Raw genomic sequence first — 17,457 nt, forward strand, 5'->3', positions numbered from 1 at the left:
CAGAGGTGCTAAAAACACCTCCACTGGTCCCCTAAAGCCAGCCCTGCTGGGGATAAGGTGTGACATTTGACAAGCAGCCAGGCACCGTAAGACATGGACACTCAGGGGTGAGGGGGTGGAAAAAATCAACCGACTGGCTTCTCTGGCCGGCTGGGGCCCAGGGCAGGGGTGCAGGACTGTCCTAGAGGATCTGGACGGTTCTCTCCCTCATCTCTTTTAGTTATCTGTGTCATTAGGTGGCCGGTCATACCTAGCAGACGCCAGACCGAAGCCACCTCTGAGGGGACGGGCTCACCTCTAAATCCAGTTGGATGAATGAATGAACAAACTCATTTAATCTTCACAAGATATCCTGTGAAACAGCTGTTTTGACAGTATGAATGACAGAACTAAGGCTCTGAGAAGTTGGGTGACTTGCCTGAGGTCACACAGCCACCAGGGCAAGCCCAAGGGCAGTGCTGTGGATGCTCTTCCCAGCACTGCCTGCCCCTCCTCCCAGGTCTGACCCTGGAATCTGCACCATGACGAAGGAGGAAAAAATAAGGAGGGAACTTTATTTAATATTAAAGTCGGGGAGGGGGTCAGAAGGGAGATCAGCTTCATTTGGTGATGGTGTTCCTGCGGAGAGAAGATGGGCATGAGGCTGAAAACCTTCCCACCATGTCAGGCCCAGCGCTGTCCCTCGGCCCTCCCCCCTGGGCCCAGCTTCCCCACTCACGCGTTCATGCTCTTGCCGCTGCCACTGAGCACGATGTACGGCGTCTTCTGGGCCTTCTGCTTCTCCTGGAGCAAGGCCACCGTGCCCAGGGGTGTGTCGCTGGAGCTCATCTTCTTCAGGAGCTGTAGGGTGCGGGCCAGTCAGCACAGGGCAGGAATGGGTCCCTGTCCACCAACCACCCCAGCGCCAGCAGATGTGGAAGCCCCCCCACGTCCCAGTGGGTCACCCACCGCCTCCTCATCTAGCTTCTTCATCCGCCGCTCTGTCTTCATCTTGCCTGAGCCTTTCCCGTGGAAGCGATGAGACAGCTGCCGGAAAGCCTGGGACACGGGCAGGAACCGTGTTAGAGCCACCTGTCCCCAGAGGGAAGGGCCATGGCCCTAGCACTGGGGGCTCCCCAGAGTCAGGGAGATGGGCATGGGGGCTGGATGTGCTGCAATGGGGGCACTTGGGATCCTGAGTGAGGCGGAGGCTGGGGCTGGGTTTGAGGGCAGCACACCCGTGATGGTGGGAGCTGGGAGCAGGTAAGGCAGGAGCAAGGGACAGTGAGCACACGTCAGCCCAAGGCCTGCACACCACCTGCCAGAAAGGTGGCCCCCCAGGGTAGGTGAAGCCATAGCGGGGAGAAGGTGGGCAAAGGAACCAAGCCTGTGACGGGGCCTGCTGTGCCCACCGGGACACAGAGGTGGCAACACTTCACCAGCTCTCCAGCCAGCGGTCGGCTGAGCCGAGACCCACAGTGCAGCTCTGCCTCGGGTGGGAAGGGCAGGGGCCCTGCCTCTCTGTGACTCGGTCACTGCCAGCCCTGCTCACCTCCTTGGGAGTGAGCTTCCGGCCCGTCTCATCCACGTATTCAATCTTCACGTCAGGTTTGTAGCCATCCTTCTCCTTGAAGTCCTGGGTAAAACCGCGGTATTCTTCCCGCCGGCTGTACTTGTCGTCGATGGCCCTGGACCGAGAAAAGGGACCCTCAGGGCCAGCCACTGCCCGCCCTGCTTGGGTTCTCGGTGGCTCCCAGCTGGCGCCAGCCCATGCCCCTGCCTGCGCTGCCACACTCACATCTTGTCCTCGATGCAGTACACAGCTGACGGTAGGGATTTGTTGGGTGCCTTCACCCGGGCCACCTTCTGTACCGTGGTTTCCAGCAGCCCTGGGGACAGGTGGCGGTCAGACTCCAGGTGGCCTGCCCTCAGGGGGTGCGGCCCAGGCCCAGTAAATATGGCAGGGTCCTCATGCCAGGGTCTCTCTGCGCCAGGGCCTGACTGCTTCAACTGCCCCGATTTTCCCCAGCTACACTGACACTTGAAAGGTGAGTGGTGCTTTGTGGGATTAAGTGGTAAAGTTGTCAAAAATGGAGTGACACAGAGCCAAGAGGCCGGATGCTGCAACAACTTCCCCCAAACTGGGTGCAGATGAGTAGCTCTCGGGTCCCAGGGGAGCGGCTCAAGGCCCCAGGGGGACCAGAGGAAGCTGTGCCAGCACTCTGCCCCTCCAAGGCTCACAGCCCCTCACCTTTGTTCTGACACAACAGCAGGGCAGCTGCCAGCCCTCTGTTCACGATGGGCTCCTCATCCAGGATGGTGGTGGAGGAGGCAGAGAACTGAGGGGGAGCACACGGGGACACAGGTGGTAAGTGGGCCGCAGGGGCTCCTCACCCTCTTGCCCCCATCACCCCCACCACACACCACTGTGGTCCTTCCTGGGACCAGGTGCTATGCCACAGTCCTGCCATGACACCATGAACTTTACAGAGTGAGAGAGCAAGGCTCTGGGACAACAGGCCACTTGCTCAAGGTTCCCCAACAAGGAAGGGGCAGAGCTGGGGCTGGAGCCTGGGTGGGTGGCCTCAAACCCCAGCCTCTACCCCTTCTGCCCGTGGGCTGCGGTCTCCTACTCTGCTATCCCCCCACCCCAGCCTCGTGCCCCGCGCCCCTCACATCCTGCTGCTGCTTCTCCTCGTCCAGGTTGACTGTGCTCCAGCCGATGTTCTCCTCCCCATCAGACTCAGAGCCACCGTTGGCTGAGCGCTCCTCGTCTCGCTCAAAGTCCTAGGGGTCAGAAGACCAGGGTCAGCCCAGGAGCCCCAGCCCCCAGCCAGCCTAATCCACTGGAGCATCAAGGCTTGTTACCAGCTATGCAAAACCTGACAGGGACCTGACCAGCACGGAAAACCCAAGCCAGGAGCGAAGGGGAAGGGATGGGAGGAGGAAGGGAAGGAGGAGAGGAGAGGTAGGCTGCCTGAAAACCCACCATGAGCTCTTCTTGCTCCTCCCGGTTGCCGGCCAGCCCATAGGTGGGGATCTCCCCCAAAGTGCGGCAGAACTCCGACGTGGCATTGAACACGATGGCCCCCTTCCGTTCTGGATCTTCGTCCTCCTCCCAGCCCCGCTGGCGAGATTCCAGCTTCTTCACAATCTCCACCACCTGGGGGAGGGAACAGCTGTGGGCAAACCCAGAAGTTTCTGGGGGAGGTGCCACTGAGACCCAGAAACCCAGAATCCTCCCTGATGGCAGTAAGACAAGCCTTCCTACTCTCCTACTGTCCACAGAAGACCTCTGACTGGTCTCTGCTTCCTCCCTGACTCCTAGTCCAAATTCCACTCTGCACCTACACCCATCTCATTCCTCTGCTGCAAAGCCATCGATGGCTCCCTTTGGCCCTTTAAATTAATATCCAAAATGCTACATGGCCCTTGTCTAAAGCCCCACAGCCTCACATCTCCCTCCCGGATCAGAGCACATCAGGGCTTCTTGCCACTTTATTACCATCCACCCTTCACCCGACAAACTCCTGTTTCAGGGCTCAACTAAACACAGCTTCTTCTAGAATACTTCTCTGAGGCCACAGGCTGGGAAGATGCCGTGTGGAACTCCAACAAACTTCTGGCACCCACCCCTTCTGCCCTGCTCCTCCCTCAGACTACCCTCCTACCCAGCATGGCTCCAAGACCCCTCATATATCCGCCCCAGACACCATCAACTGAACCCACTGTCCCCTCTGCTGACTGTATCATTCCCATAAGTAGACAGGGTGACCTAGTATTTCCACTCTTTCCACCCCGCAGTCTCGCTGCTTCCCCCTGACAGCACACTCCTGAGAGAAGTCTCCCATCACCATGCCACTCAACACCCCTTCCTTCCATGTTGTTACACAGTATTTATTTTTTTAATGAATTGCAACATAAATGTAAACAGGTTCTAATACACGTTTTTAAAATAATAACAACCACGCACACACCCAGGTACCCATCATCCAGTCTGAGAAACACTATTAATACCCTTTCAAAGCCTGAGTGTCTCCTTATCCCTTGTTTGTGGTCATGATTCAGGGGCTTTTATTTACAGTTTTTCCACATAAGGACCTATCCACAAACAGGGTATTATTTTGTTGTGCATTTTTTAAAACAGTATATCATCTGAATCTGATTCCCCTAAGATTTCCTTTTTAAAATACACATATATAGGGATGCCTGGGTGGCTTGGCGGTTGAGCGTCTGCCTTGGCTCAGGGTGTGATCCCGGGATCGAGGCCCGCATCGGGCTTCCTGCATGGAGCCTGCTTTTCCCTCTGCCTGTGTCCCTGCCACACACCCCGCCCCCCATGAATAAATGAATAAAATCTTTTAAATAAGTAAATAAAGAGATAAAATACATACATACATATATATATGTGTGTGTATATATATATATATATTTTTTTTTAATTCATCTTGACCTGAATGGCTGTATTTCTTAGCTTTTCACTGCAGAATCATATTCCACGATAAACGCATCTTAATCTAGCTTCCTTGCACACTGTGGATGGACTTTCTCTGTTATCACAAACAATGCAAATACAAGCAATCTGATGCTAGTCTCCAGGATCACAGGCAAGTGTGTTTCTGGGGGTACACGTGCAGGAGAGGGGACACTGGGCCGAAGGGCACACACTTGCCTGTACAGTAGGTCACTGCCCTCCCAAGCTCATCAGATTCCCCTACGGGCCTGCAAAGAGCATGTGTGAGAATTCTGTCTACCCCAGGGGCACCTGGATGGCTCAGATAGTTAAGCATTTACCTTCAGCTCAGGTCATAGTCAGGGGATCCAGGGATCAAGTTCCGCTTGAGCTCCCTGCTCAGCAGGGAGTCTGCTTCTCCCTCTCCTCCTCACTTGTGTTCTCTCTCACCATCTCTCTCTCTCTCTCTCTCTCTCAAAAGACAAACAAAAAATCCTTAAGAACTCTGGCTGCTCCAAATCCTGACACCTGATATTGTCAGACTTTGACATTTTTGACAAATGATGTGGGTATAACCTGGTCCATCATTAGTTTAGTTCACCTCTCCTTGACCATTAATGAAGTTGCACCTCACTGGGGGTTTTTTTTTTGGTTTTAATTTTGATTTAAAGAGAGAGAGACAGAGACAGAGAGAGAGAGAGAGAGAGAGAGAGAGAGAGAGAGAGAGAACATACATGAGCAGGGGTTAAGGCAGAGGGGGAGAGAATCTCAAACAGACTCCACACCCAGCATGGAGCCTGACAAGTGGGCTCAAGCTCATGATGCTGAAATCATGACCTGAGCCAAAATTGAGTCAGACACTTAATCGACAGAGCCACCCAAGCACCGCCCTCTTTGAGTATTTTATTGACCATTTATCCTTCTACTTCTGTGAACTGTCCATCGAGGTCTTTTGCCTATTTTCCTGTTTTGCCAATTTTTGTCTTTTGGACTCTTGGCACCAACCCACTGATGATTATATACATGTAGGCAAGAGTCTTCTTCTGACCTTCTTACATTCTTGATAACTTTTTAAAAAAACTTAAGTTCTTAATTTCTAAGTAAATATTTTTTTCTCATGGCTTATGTTTCACATTTATATCTTTTCTTTTTTCAAGATTTTATTTACTTATTCATGAGAGACACAGAGAGAGAGAGAGGCAGAGACACAGGCAGAGGGAGAAGCAGGCTCCATGCAGGGAGCCCGACGCGGGACTCGATCCTGGGTCTTCAGGATCACACCCTGGGCTGGAGGCGGTGCTAAACCGCTGAGCCACTGGGGCTGCCCTCACATTTATATCTTTAAAAAATCCTCTGTGACTACCCTTACTGGAGGTCCCTAGGGTAGTCAAAGTCATAGCCACAGAAAGGACAGTGGCTGCCGCGGGGAGCGGGGGAGCCAGTGTTTAACGGGGACAGAGTTTCAGCTTTCAAGACGAGAAGAGCTGGGGGGGGGGGGGATGGGTGTACAATGTGAATGGATTTAACAATTCAATAGAATTGAACATTTAAAAATGGTTAAGTTGGTAAATTTTATGTTCTATGTATTTTAATGTAATTTAAGAAAGGAAAAAAAAAACTTTCTCTGCAACAAAGTCACAAACATAATTTCCTTAACCTTGTTCTAGAATGTTAATTCTTTACTTTTAAGTTCTTTATCTGTAAATAAATTCTGTGTGAGATACAAACCCAATTTCACTTTTTCCCCCAAATTGGTAACTGGCTGTCCATACAGGCCTTGCTGAACCGGGTGCCCTTCCCACTGGGTCAATAGCTGTCCTATGTCTGCTCCTGGACCCTCTGCTTGGTCTTGGCCCTGTCAGTCTGTCCTTCCACCACTACTTCACCATCTTAGTTACCACGATGACATAAAGGGATCGCTGTTAGAGCAAGGCCCACCACTTTATTATTCAAGGCACCTTGGCTTTTTTTGGCCCTTTGATCTTCCAAGTAAACTCAGAAATAGCTTTTCAGGTTCCACAAAAATCCCTTTGGGATTTTTACTGGAATTGCATTTATTTACTTATTTATTTTTTAAAGATTTTATTTTCTCATGAGAGACAGAGAGAGAGGGGGGTGGGGGGCACCGGCACAGGCAGAGGGAGAAGCAGGCTCCATGCAGGGAGCCTGATACGGAATTCGATCCCAGGACTCCAGGATCATGCCCTGGGCTGAAGGCAGGCGCTAAACTGTTGAGCTACCCAGGGATCCCCTGGAATTGCATTTAATCTACAAATTAGTTTGAGGAAATGAACATCTTTACACTACCGAGTCCTACCTATGAACACAGTAGTTATGGACCGAAGTGTGTCCTCCCAGAATTCGTATGTTCAAACCCCACCCATGGGGTGACTGTATTTAGAGACAGAACCTTTAAGGAGATGGTTAAAGTTGAAGGATGCCATAAGGGCAGGGCTCAACCCAGTAGTTTGGTGTCCTCATAAAAGAAAAGGACAGCAAGGACATAGGCACTCAGGGAAAAGGCCATGAGAGGACACAGCAGGAAGACGGCCACCTATAAGCCTCAGGAGAAACCAGACCTACCAACACCTTGATCTTGAACTTCCAGACTCCAAAACTTTGAGAAGTAAATTTCTGCTGCTTAAGCCACCCAGTCTGTGACATTCTGTCACAGCAGCCCTAGCTGCCTAAAACCAATCTATTTATGTCTTCTTCAATGTCTTTCAAAGATGGACTGCAACTTCCCCCAAAGAGATCTATCTCACACACCATTTATTCCTTTTTATTTTGTTGCAATCGGCTTCTCTCTTATCCATTTTGTTATCACTTATCTATGCTACTTTACTATTTATACTGCTTTCACAAACAGTACCTTTCTAAAGTTATACTTTCTCTCTCTTGTTGGTGTGTGGAAACACAACTGGCTCTCATCTGGTAATCTTGTACCTGGCAGCCTTGCTGAAACTTGTGTGGTCTGGCTCTCAGTTCCCACCACTGCACCCCAGAAGACCACGATTTAGACAAGACCATCAGTGACCTCCATGTTGCCCAGTCCAAAGGTCAATGCTCATCCCCAATACCCAAGTTCTCTGGAGCATGTGTCACAGATGCTTACACGCTTCCTCTCAAGAGCCACTTGTCACGTGACTTCAGGACCTTGTCATGTGACCCTCTCCTCTTTGCTACCCTCACGCACTTTCCCTTCTCCACACTCACTGTCCTGATGACTCCAGCTGATCCTAGGACTTTAAATGACTTCTGCATTTATAACTCCAGTCTCAGCCTTTCCCTTAAAGTTCAAATTCACATATCCAACTGCCTGTTCAGTATCAAATACCCCTAATAGAAAAGCACTTTTTATAAGACTTAACCAAAACCGAACATTTTGTTATCTCCCCCAGCTCTTCCCATCTCAGTAATGGCCTTACCCTCTCCTTAACTCAGCAAGAGGCCAGCTGTTCAAGTCAGAATTCTTGGGAGTCATCCTTAACTTCTTGTACCCACTCACAATCTTACACACAATCTACAAATGAATGCTGTTGATTCTACCCTCAAAATGCATTCCAAATACAGCCACTTCCTCCTGTTTCTGCGGCTACCATCACAGTCGACGTCATTCCAACTGGATGTCTGCAACAGCCTTCCACTGCTTTTCCTCCAAAGACAGAACTCTGATGGCTAAATCTACCGCAACAGCAAGTCTCTGCCTGAATGGCCCGTGACCATCTCCTTCCCTGTAACACTCCCTGTGGTTCCTGCCCCTGCAGCCATGCAGGCCTCAGCCAACTTCCTGAGCCAGCCCAGTGGCTCGTGTCTCAGGGTCTCAGGGGCCAGGTGCTCCCTCACCTTGGACTACGCCCTTAGAAGTCACTGATACTTACACTTCATCTGGATCTCAATGGTCACCTCCTCAGGGAAGCCCACCCTGACCAGAAGACCTAAAACGGGAACGCTTCTTCACTCCTCATCTCTCCACTACCTGGCCTTTTCCTGTCTCTGCTCACAGTGGTTTTCCTACTGGATGTTGTTTATGTCTTCTTTCATGTCCTCTCACTAGAACAAAAGTTCCACAAGGACAGACTTCTGCACTCTTGGTTATCCTGATTCACACCCCCTTTGGCTACCGCCCCATTTCTCTGACCCTCTTTGCAGCAGCGGTGGACAGCATACAGCCCACCACCTGCCCTTGCCAACCAAGCCTTTTTGGATCACAGCCATGCCCACTCACCACACCATCCAGGGCTGTGTTCCCTGCTGCAGCAGAGCACCTGGGTCACTGCTGCCGAGACCACCCGTCGCTGCACCTCCAACATTCGCACAGTCCACCTGCTCTCACTCTGAGGGACTGTCCCCAATTGCTGGCCTGGCTTCCTTACCTCCTCAGTCTTGCTGACTCTATTATTCCAGATCGGACCTGCCTCTCAGGAATTAGAAGACTCCCTACTCCCCCTCCTCAAAAGCCCTACTTGGCTGCTGTGCCGCCCACTCCCATGGCTCTCTTCCAGCTCAGGGGCTGCTGCTTCTCTGACCCCACTGCAGGAGCCCCCACGGGCTGGGCCCTGGGGACTCACTGCTCCAGTCTCTCCCCTCTGAGCTGGGAGGGGTAGGGTGAAAAGCGTGGACTTTGGAGTCAGGCTGTTCAAACCCAAGCTCTGCCACTTACCAGCCATGTAACCCCAGGTCACTTCCCTAAGGCCTCTATGCCTCAGTTTCCTCATCTATAAAACGGAGATAACAGAACCTTCCTCACAAGGTGTTGCAGTGAACATCAAGTCACTGGATATACAAAGCACGCAAGCAGGGCCTGGCCCAGGCAAGTGCCCACTGAGGGTCAACAGTGCCCATGGCCACAAGGCCCCACTGGCCTCTGCCCGGCTCACACTGCCAGGCCCTCAAGTGTTCTAGGCTACTCCTCCCAAGGACACCTGCTGTCTCTACCACCTGAGTGCCCAGTCTGCCCACCCACCTCCACCCTGAATCTCTGCAAGATTGGCTCCTCGTTGTTATTTATGTCTCAGCTCAAATGCCATCCCCTGCAAGGTCTCCCCTCAAAAGCAGACCCAAGACTCCAGCCCTCCAGCCATCTGCTCCGCTTTCCACAGACGGTCTGCCCAGCTCCAGGTGCTACCAGAAGTGCTATGTGCACATGTGCACACATGCTTACTGCTACCCTGCCCTCAGGCCACAGCTAGAGAGGCAGCTCCAAGAACACAGGGCCCCGCGCTGTCCTGCTCACCAGTGATACCCCCACCCCCGGGGACAATCCTTACTCCCAGGAGGAATTTAACACCCAGCCATAGAAGGAGAGAAGACAGGGAAGCCTCCAACTTTAAAATATCTTGAGAGCAAAACACTGGTTGATCTTAAAGAAATCTGCTAACAACATGACATTACACACACAAAAAAAGATCCAAACTGGAATGAAGGTGCCATGCTCCTGAGGACAGGTCACCATGGACACGCCTGTCGCTAAAGGCCCTGGCCCTGAGGAGGCCAGCATGCCCCACCCCACACTCAGCCCCTGGGCCCCCTCACCTTCTCACCGCTGTCTCGCAGCTGCTGGAGTTGCTGAAGCTGCCGCAGGCGGCGCCCCTTCTCCAGCTGCTTCTGCAGCTCCAGCTCCGCTTCATCCTCCTCCAGCACCTCTGGGGACCCTGACTGTGGTCCTCCAGCCTCTTCTGAAAGAAACACAGGGAAGCCCTGCTCAGATAACCTCCTTGCCCAGGGCCCCTCAGCCCGGCCCTTGCCACCCCCACCCTGCCCCCCGGCTGGACAGGCTCCTCACCCTCATCGCTGATGTCCATGTTCTCCACACGGGTGTCATCTGACTGCAGGGGCTGAGGTGCCGGTTCCTTGTCCTCCTCCTCTGGGGCCTCTTCATCGGCCTCAGGCACTCGGCGCCGGCCCCGGCCCCGCAGCCTGTGGGAAGAGGCCTCTCGGGTGAGTGTGGGCCCTAGGCCAGTCCAACCCCCATACTGCAACCTGATCTCCAAGCCCACCTAGACCCGAAGTCCCCATCTTGAGTCTGGTCCCCAAGAGGTAGCAAATCATCGGCCCGCACTACCACCTCCTTCTCTTTCTTGCGGATCTTCTTCACCCTCCGTTTGGTCTTTTTAAAAGTTACCTGAGAGGAAGAAAAGAAAAATGAGACATGAAATGGGGAAGGCGGGCAGCCATGAGCCCACAAGAATGAATGCTATAAAAAAAAAAAAAAGTTTAATTAGAAGGAGGTGGGGGAGCGAGGGGTGGGAGGAGCAGGCAAAAGAATCTTTTTTTTTTTTTTAAGATTTTATTTATTTATTCATTACAGAGAAAGAGAGAGAGACAGAGACACAGGCAGAAGGAGAAGCAGGCTCCACGCAAAGAGCCTGATGCGGAACTTGATCCCTAAACTCTGGGATCATGCCCTGAGCCGAAGGCAGAAGCTCAACCACTGAGCCACCCAGGTGTCCCGGAAAAAGAATCTTAAGGAGACTCACGTCCAGCATGGAGCCCATCACAGGGCTCCATCTCACCACCTTGAGATCATGGCCTGAGCTGAAATCAAGAGCCAGATGCTTAACTGAGCCACCCAGGCATCCCAAGGATGAATGCTTTTTTAGCATTCCTCCACACCAGCCACTGTTCTAAGTACTTTACAAACACAAACAACATGTGACATAAGGGGGATCCCTGGGTGGCTCAGCGGTTTAGCGCCTGCCTTTGGCCCAGGGCGCGATCCTGGAGTCCCGTGTCGGGCTCCCTGCATGGAGCCTGCTTCTCCCTCCTCCTGTGTGTGTCTCTGCCTCTCTCTCTGTGTAAATAAATAAATCTTTAAAAAAAAATGTGACATAGGTGTGACTTCATCCCACTTGTGAGATGAGGAAAACCAAGGCCCAGAGAGGCTAAGTTCCTTGCTGAAGGTCACCTAACTCTTGAATGGGAAGGCAGGATTGTGAAGAGAGAGCTCTTATTCTTCTGGTTCCAGAATCCTGCTCTTAATCACAAAGCCAAGCGATCTACTGAGCCAGAGATCTACCTCTGTGTTCACAATCATCCCAGATACAAAATCCACACACAGCTATAAAATTACCACTTACCCACATTGTCACTAATCCTCACGAAGCCCCTCAAGAGATGGCTCCCACCATTCCCATTTCAAACGGGTGCCACAGGCTCACAGTTAAATGACTCATCCAAGGCACAAGCTGGCTACGTGGCAGAGCTCGAACACAAACTCAGAACCATCTGTGTCAACAGTCCCTTTCTGTCTACAGCCATCGTCCCCCTCCAGCACCTCCCTAGGGCTGTCATATGCTGCTTACCCACGAGGGCCAAGACCCTCATACTCGCTCTTCCTCCACAGCTCCCCCCACAGCACAAGACCCCCAGAGAAGAGGGAGGAATCTCCACCCCAATTACAAGGTGCAGGTGGAGGCCGTAGGGCTCACCATCTCCTCAGGTGTGAGGTACTCAGAGGCGAGTCGAGGCCCCGCTGTGCTCAGTGACTGAGCCTGTAGTCGCAACTTGGCCCGGATCTCCTCCAGCTCCCGCTCTCGTAAGCCATCAGCAGTGCCACCCTGCTCCAGGCGGAACGAGTGTGGCCGCTCGCCCTCAAGCTCCTCATCATACTTGGACAGGATAGAGCGGGGTTTTTGCTGCAAAACAAGAGGTACAGATTGGGACCCAGCCTGGCTCCTGAAAAGCCACAGACCCCATCTTGCTGCCTAGCCTGCCTGTGCCAAGTCATCCACGCTCTCATCCTCTGCGTAGGGCAGGTAGTCAGGTTTCTTCTTCCGCAACTCCACATTTTTCTCCGCCCGCTCTTTATCTACTAGGTTCACGTTCACCAGTACATCCTCCTCCTCCTGCAGCACACCTGCGGAGAGGGCAGGAGCAACAGCCATTCATGTTTGCCCTCGATTCAGCAGGGCCTACGCCCCCAACCAGAGCACCCGAGCTCAACCCACCTTTGTCCTTAAGGGTGAGGATCACAGTCTCCCCTTCTCGAAAGGAATCAATAGCATGTTCCACAGTGAGGCCCTGTAGGTCCCGGGCACTGTACAGGTCCTACAAGGGAGGGGAAATGTCCAGCTAAGTCAGGAGCCCTGACCCATCCAGCCCTGGGATCCCAGCACCAAGTACAACAGCGCTTGGCACCCTGTTCTCAGCCTCACCTGCCGCCTCTGCCCAAACTCCTCCTCCACCAGAGTGCTGACTCCAAACTCTTGGTCCATCTCCTCCAGCAGTTTGGCCTATGGGATGAGAGAGGGGTAACCAATGACCTCAGGCCATTCAGCATCACTGGAAGACCCGTGGGACTTTACCAGGTGGGAGTACAAAAAACAAAAACAAACAAGCAAACAAACAAAAAACAGGGCAGCCCAGGTGGCTCAGTGGTTTAGCGCCATCTTTAGCCCAGGGCCTGGTCCTGGAGAGCCAGGATCGAGTCCCACATCAGGCTCCCCGCATGGAGCCTCCTTCTCCCTCTGCCTATGCCTCTGCCTCTCTCTCCTCTCTGTGTATTCTCATGAATAAATAAATAAATCTTAAAAAAACAAAACAAAAAACCAGCAGGCCTTGTAGGCCAGCTGCTAAGAATCCAAAACACCACTGTGCCATCCGTGCCACTGACCACGGATCTCCGACCTCTCTGAGCCCAGTCACCTCTCAAGGACAAGTCTCCTGCTTCACCAGCCAGGCAGGTTACCAGAGGCAATGAGCAACCACCCCCAACTGCCCAGGCACTCACCCTCTTCTCTGCCAAGTCCTTCTCCTTCTGAAGCTGCCGACTCCTCTCAATCCAGGCTGCAGTGTCATCCAGCCAGGGGTCATCTTCCCCCAGTGTCTTTATCTTTCTGAAAAAAGAACAAAGTGGCCTTCTGGGGAACCCCACTCCTGCTCCCCACACCTGACTCAAGAGCTCCTTGGCAGCCTCCTCAGGTTCTTCCCTTGCCCACCCTGGCTGGGACCTCCTCACCCCAGCTTTTGGTTCAGGAGGCGCTTTTCTTTGGCGGCTGCCAGCTTCTCTCGTAGCTCCTCTCGCTGTCTCAAGGCCATAGGATTGATGACATCAGCTGCCACGGGCTCCTCCTTGGTGCCCGTCTCTGGAAGGGGGGCCCAGACGTGAGGCTATGCCTGCCCATGGCTGGTGGGGAGAGGAGGGAGCCACTCACCCTGCCCCCTTCCAGCTCAGGGGGCCAGAAAGGGCCAGGAGAAGGGGAGTGAATCCTTCACCTCCCTCCTCCTACTTCCTTCCCGCACAGCATGATGGGATCCTCCACACCTTGTAAGCATCCTTGCCTCCCATCATGCATTAAGAAACAAATGAACCCAACACCTGCATAGCCCAGATCAGTTTGCAGCAACTACGCATGTATCTTGGTCTAGCTAATGCTGCCTCACAGCCAGAGCAAGCAACGATACTAGCCATATGAACTTAAAGAATAAGCCTATTCCCAGCCCTCCATTGTGACACCAATGAGAAGCCTGTGCCTATCCACAAGGATGTGTACACCCACACACAAACACACACAAGGCCACTAAATGGTGCTGAACCTGTGCCATAACCCCATCCTCCTCAAAGACCCCTTCAGATGGTCTTTCTCCTCCACCCAAATGCCCTCCCTCACCCCCATCCTCAGTCCCACACTCACCCTTCTTGACAGCATTGACTTCCAAGGGTTTCAGCCCCAACTTTGCCCGGAGTTTACTGAGGACAAGAGATACACATGTTAAGAGCTGCCAACAAAATAGGGACATAAGAGACATTTCTGGATAGAGAGTGAAAACAGGATGGAACTGAGAAGTCCTAAGGGTCCCCAAAGCAGAGACTGACCCAGGCAGCCAAGGACATTGGAAGGATGCTGGCCTCCAAATCAGGGAACACAGGCACTAGGCTTGGCCTGCCCCTAACCAGCAGAAGACCATCTTTCTCTTGGGTCTTAGGGTCTTTTCTGTAACTCAAATGGTTATACGTCATTTCCAATTCCAGTCAGAATGCCTTAGTGTGTGAATGGTCCCCCAGGAAACTGTCCCAGAAGCCCTCTATATCAGAAAATAAAAGTAGAAACATCAGGGAGACAGAACTTACTTGGTCTCCTCGATGCTAAGAGATGAGGCATCTCCTGAGCTACTTTTGGAGCTGGCAGCTGGAACAAGAAGTATAGTTCAGGAGCTGAACAAAGGGCCAACAAACCACATCTTTGGCTCGAGCTCTGCAGGGACCTCCCTCACCCATACCCGGGCCCTAGTGAGACGCTCGAAAACAGCAACCTTCCTCCATCTCAGTAGCTGCTTCCATCTCAGTCCCAATCTCTTGAGACCCCAACATAACCTTCCTTTCCTGCCCCAAAAGGTCCAACCTTTTTGCAGCCTTCACTCTGCCTCCTCTCCACTTCTGTACATTCTGTTTTCAGCCCACACTGCCCTCCTTGGCCTAACTCTGATAGACAAGATCCTATCCAAATGCAGAGACCAAATGCCACCTCCTTCTGAACTCCTATTTAATTATTGGTCAGAATGAACTGCTCTCTCCTGAACTCCACAGCTCATCACTCACTTCCAGGTCTGTTTCTCCCCACTGGTCAGGGACTGTGTTAGCAGCATGACTGTGTTCTCTGTGCAGTTCATCCAGTCAAGAAATACACTTATTGGTCCCTGTTTTGTGATGGATAGTGAGGATGCTGAGATAAAGTAGCTTTTCAGACTTCCTCTACTCATTTCTCAATCAGCAAGTAACTTCGGAACACAACATACAGACAGAGGCTAGACGCCACCAGATGGAACTTCCCCACCCAGGTGCTACCACCTGCTCATCCTTCCTGCGTCCCCACCCCATAACCTACCTCTTCCCCTATACCTCACCTGGACCCTGGATCCCAACCTTTCTAGGCTCTCTCCAAGGTCACCAGCCTCCTTATTTCTAAATCCAACGGATTCTTTTCAGCTCGAATTTCCTTTATTTTCTGTGGTGTGTGTGACACCATTGACTATTCTTTGCAACAGACCCCAGACCCCATGACACAAGATTCTATAGTTTCCTTTTCTGGATATTGTACCACCAAGCATTCTTATAGCCTCTTGCTCTACCTACTACGAAAATGCTGGCATTTTTAAGGTTCTACTGTCCACTCCTTACTCTCTTGCCAGGCTTCATTTGCCACCTGATTTACTTATGACTTCCAAATTGCTCTATCCAGCCCAAACCCTATCGGTTGCAATGCTCTCCACAACTGAACTCTCTCCCCTCAAAAGTCTTCTTCTCTCCCAAAGTCCTCAATTTCAGCAGACACAACCACCCACCCAGTTGCTCAAACCAAAATTTAAGGAGCCATCCTCATTTCCTTCTTACCCCCACCCAAGTGCTAAACTCTAATTCCTCCTCCAAAAACAGTTCTTCAATCTGTTCAGGTCTCTCCACCCTCCGCTGCCTCAGCACACGCCACTATCAATCCTCACGTGGCCTCCAGTCTTGACTATTTTTGAACCAGTTCTCAATCCAGGAACCTTTGCAAAATATGATCAACTCATTCCTCAGCTTAAATCCATGGCTCCCTACCACCCTCAAGACAAAATTCAAATTTCTGTAGGGCCCTTTGGGCTCCGACCGGTTTCCTATCTCTGCTATGAACCCTACCCGGTTTGCCCAATATCAGGTCTCTTCTTGGTTCTGCACAAGCTAGTACAACTTCATGGATTCATTCACTCAACAAATAAGGGCCTGTGAGGTGCCAATTTCGAGAAAACAGAAAACCTCTGCCCTCGCAGAGGTTAGTAGAGAGAGACAACTTTTAAACCCAAATAGGAAGACTCTTTAATAATTGCTGACGGAGACAGCGTCGGGGTGCCCGAGCCGCAGCGCTCGGCTCGCACCCAGGCCAGACCGCCCGCCCCGGGACACCCCGCCCCGCCCCCACAGGCCCCGCCCTCACCGGCCTCGTAGCCGTCATCGCGCTTCTCCCGCTTCACGCGCCGCTCTGAGGGCTCAGCCTGGCTGCGCTCCCGCCCGTGCGCGCCGCTGCGTGTCTCGGCTTCGGTCCCGCGCCGCCCGCCCCCGCGCTCGCCCCCACGCTCCCGACTCCGCTTCCGACGTTCGCCACCGCTGCTCCCGCCACCGCTGCTCCGGTGCTTGTGTTTTTTGTGCTCCCGGTGCCGCGGCGGCTGCTCGGTGGCGCCTCCGGTGCTGGCCGCCGCCGTCGTCCCGGCCGCCTCTTTCTCCCCACGGTGCTTCTTTGACGACCCCATGGTGGTACGTCCGCCCCGAGCCCGGCCGCCGCCGAGCCCCGACGACGCAAAATGGGAATACTTCCGGGTCGCCCGGCAGCCGCTGTCGTGTTGCCGGAAACCAAGAGTGGCTGCTTCCGCCGTTCGCCTCGGTGCCTGCCCCAAGGGCTCACGGGAAGGCCGGGATTGGAGCCCGGCGGCGTATTTGAGGAGCTGTTGGTGTGGGTGGCGGTCTTCAAAGTGCGTGCGTGCACCCGGTGTGGGGTTACAAGCCTCTGAACTATAAGCCCTTAAAGCCGGCATCTGGGAGCTGGAAGCGCCCCCCCCCCCCCGCCACCAGACGCTCCCTGCCTCACGGTTTTACCGGTTTTACCGTGCACCACGCCCGCCGCCCCAGTCGGCATCCTCCTGGTGGGCTCCACCCGCCCCCACCCCCTCGTCGTGGCTCCATCGGGTGTGGGACGCCGCAGCTTGTTTTGAGACCCAGCCCAGCCTCTGAGCCCCTACGCCCAATATCATCAAATGCTGTCTTTCCACCTTACTCGTACTGGGTTCTTTTTTCCTTGTTTTTTGTTTCTTTTTTTAAGATCTACTTACTTGAGAGAGCGCATAAGCGGGAGCGGCAAGGAGAGGGAGACAAGGGCCAGCTGAACCCTGAGATCCGGACCTGAGCCGAAACCAAGAGTGGGAGACGCCACCCAGGCACCCCCCTCACCTTGGATTGGGTTTTTTAATCTGTACTTTGAACCCCCAGAAACTGCAAAATTCCACACAGCACGACTGTGTATGTGAGCTCATTCCCACCCCCCTCCTTGGGGGCC

At 52.9% G+C, this 17,457-nt stretch overlaps 1 protein-coding gene across 1 annotated transcript; it reads right to left on the minus strand.

Moving 5' to 3' along the window:
• Positions 1-533: 533 nt before the first annotated feature.
• Positions 534-16,909, minus strand: SART1 (spliceosome associated factor 1, recruiter of U4/U6.U5 tri-snRNP). Its single transcript, XM_055315012.1, has 20 exons — positions 16,345-16,909; positions 14,505-14,562; positions 14,068-14,123; positions 13,392-13,518; positions 13,164-13,269; positions 12,589-12,666; positions 12,382-12,481; positions 12,148-12,290; positions 11,863-12,069; positions 10,432-10,556; positions 10,218-10,351; positions 9,968-10,110; positions 2,969-3,142; positions 2,656-2,766; positions 2,231-2,318; positions 1,778-1,868; positions 1,532-1,667; positions 949-1,038; positions 719-840; positions 534-618 (listed from the first exon to the last, which is right to left on the minus strand). The coding sequence occupies exons 1-20, from the start codon at positions 16,655-16,657 to the stop codon at positions 600-602; spliced, it is 2,421 nt and encodes an 806-aa protein (XP_055170987.1). The 5' UTR covers positions 16,658-16,909; the 3' UTR covers positions 534-599.
• Positions 16,910-17,457: the final 548 nt, after the last annotated feature.

This window comes from Nyctereutes procyonoides, unplaced genomic scaffold (assembly GCF_905146905.1).
Source record: "Nyctereutes procyonoides isolate TBG_1078 unplaced genomic scaffold, NYPRO_anot_genome, whole genome shotgun sequence".
Taxonomy (NCBI): domain Eukaryota; kingdom Metazoa; phylum Chordata; class Mammalia; order Carnivora; family Canidae; genus Nyctereutes; species Nyctereutes procyonoides.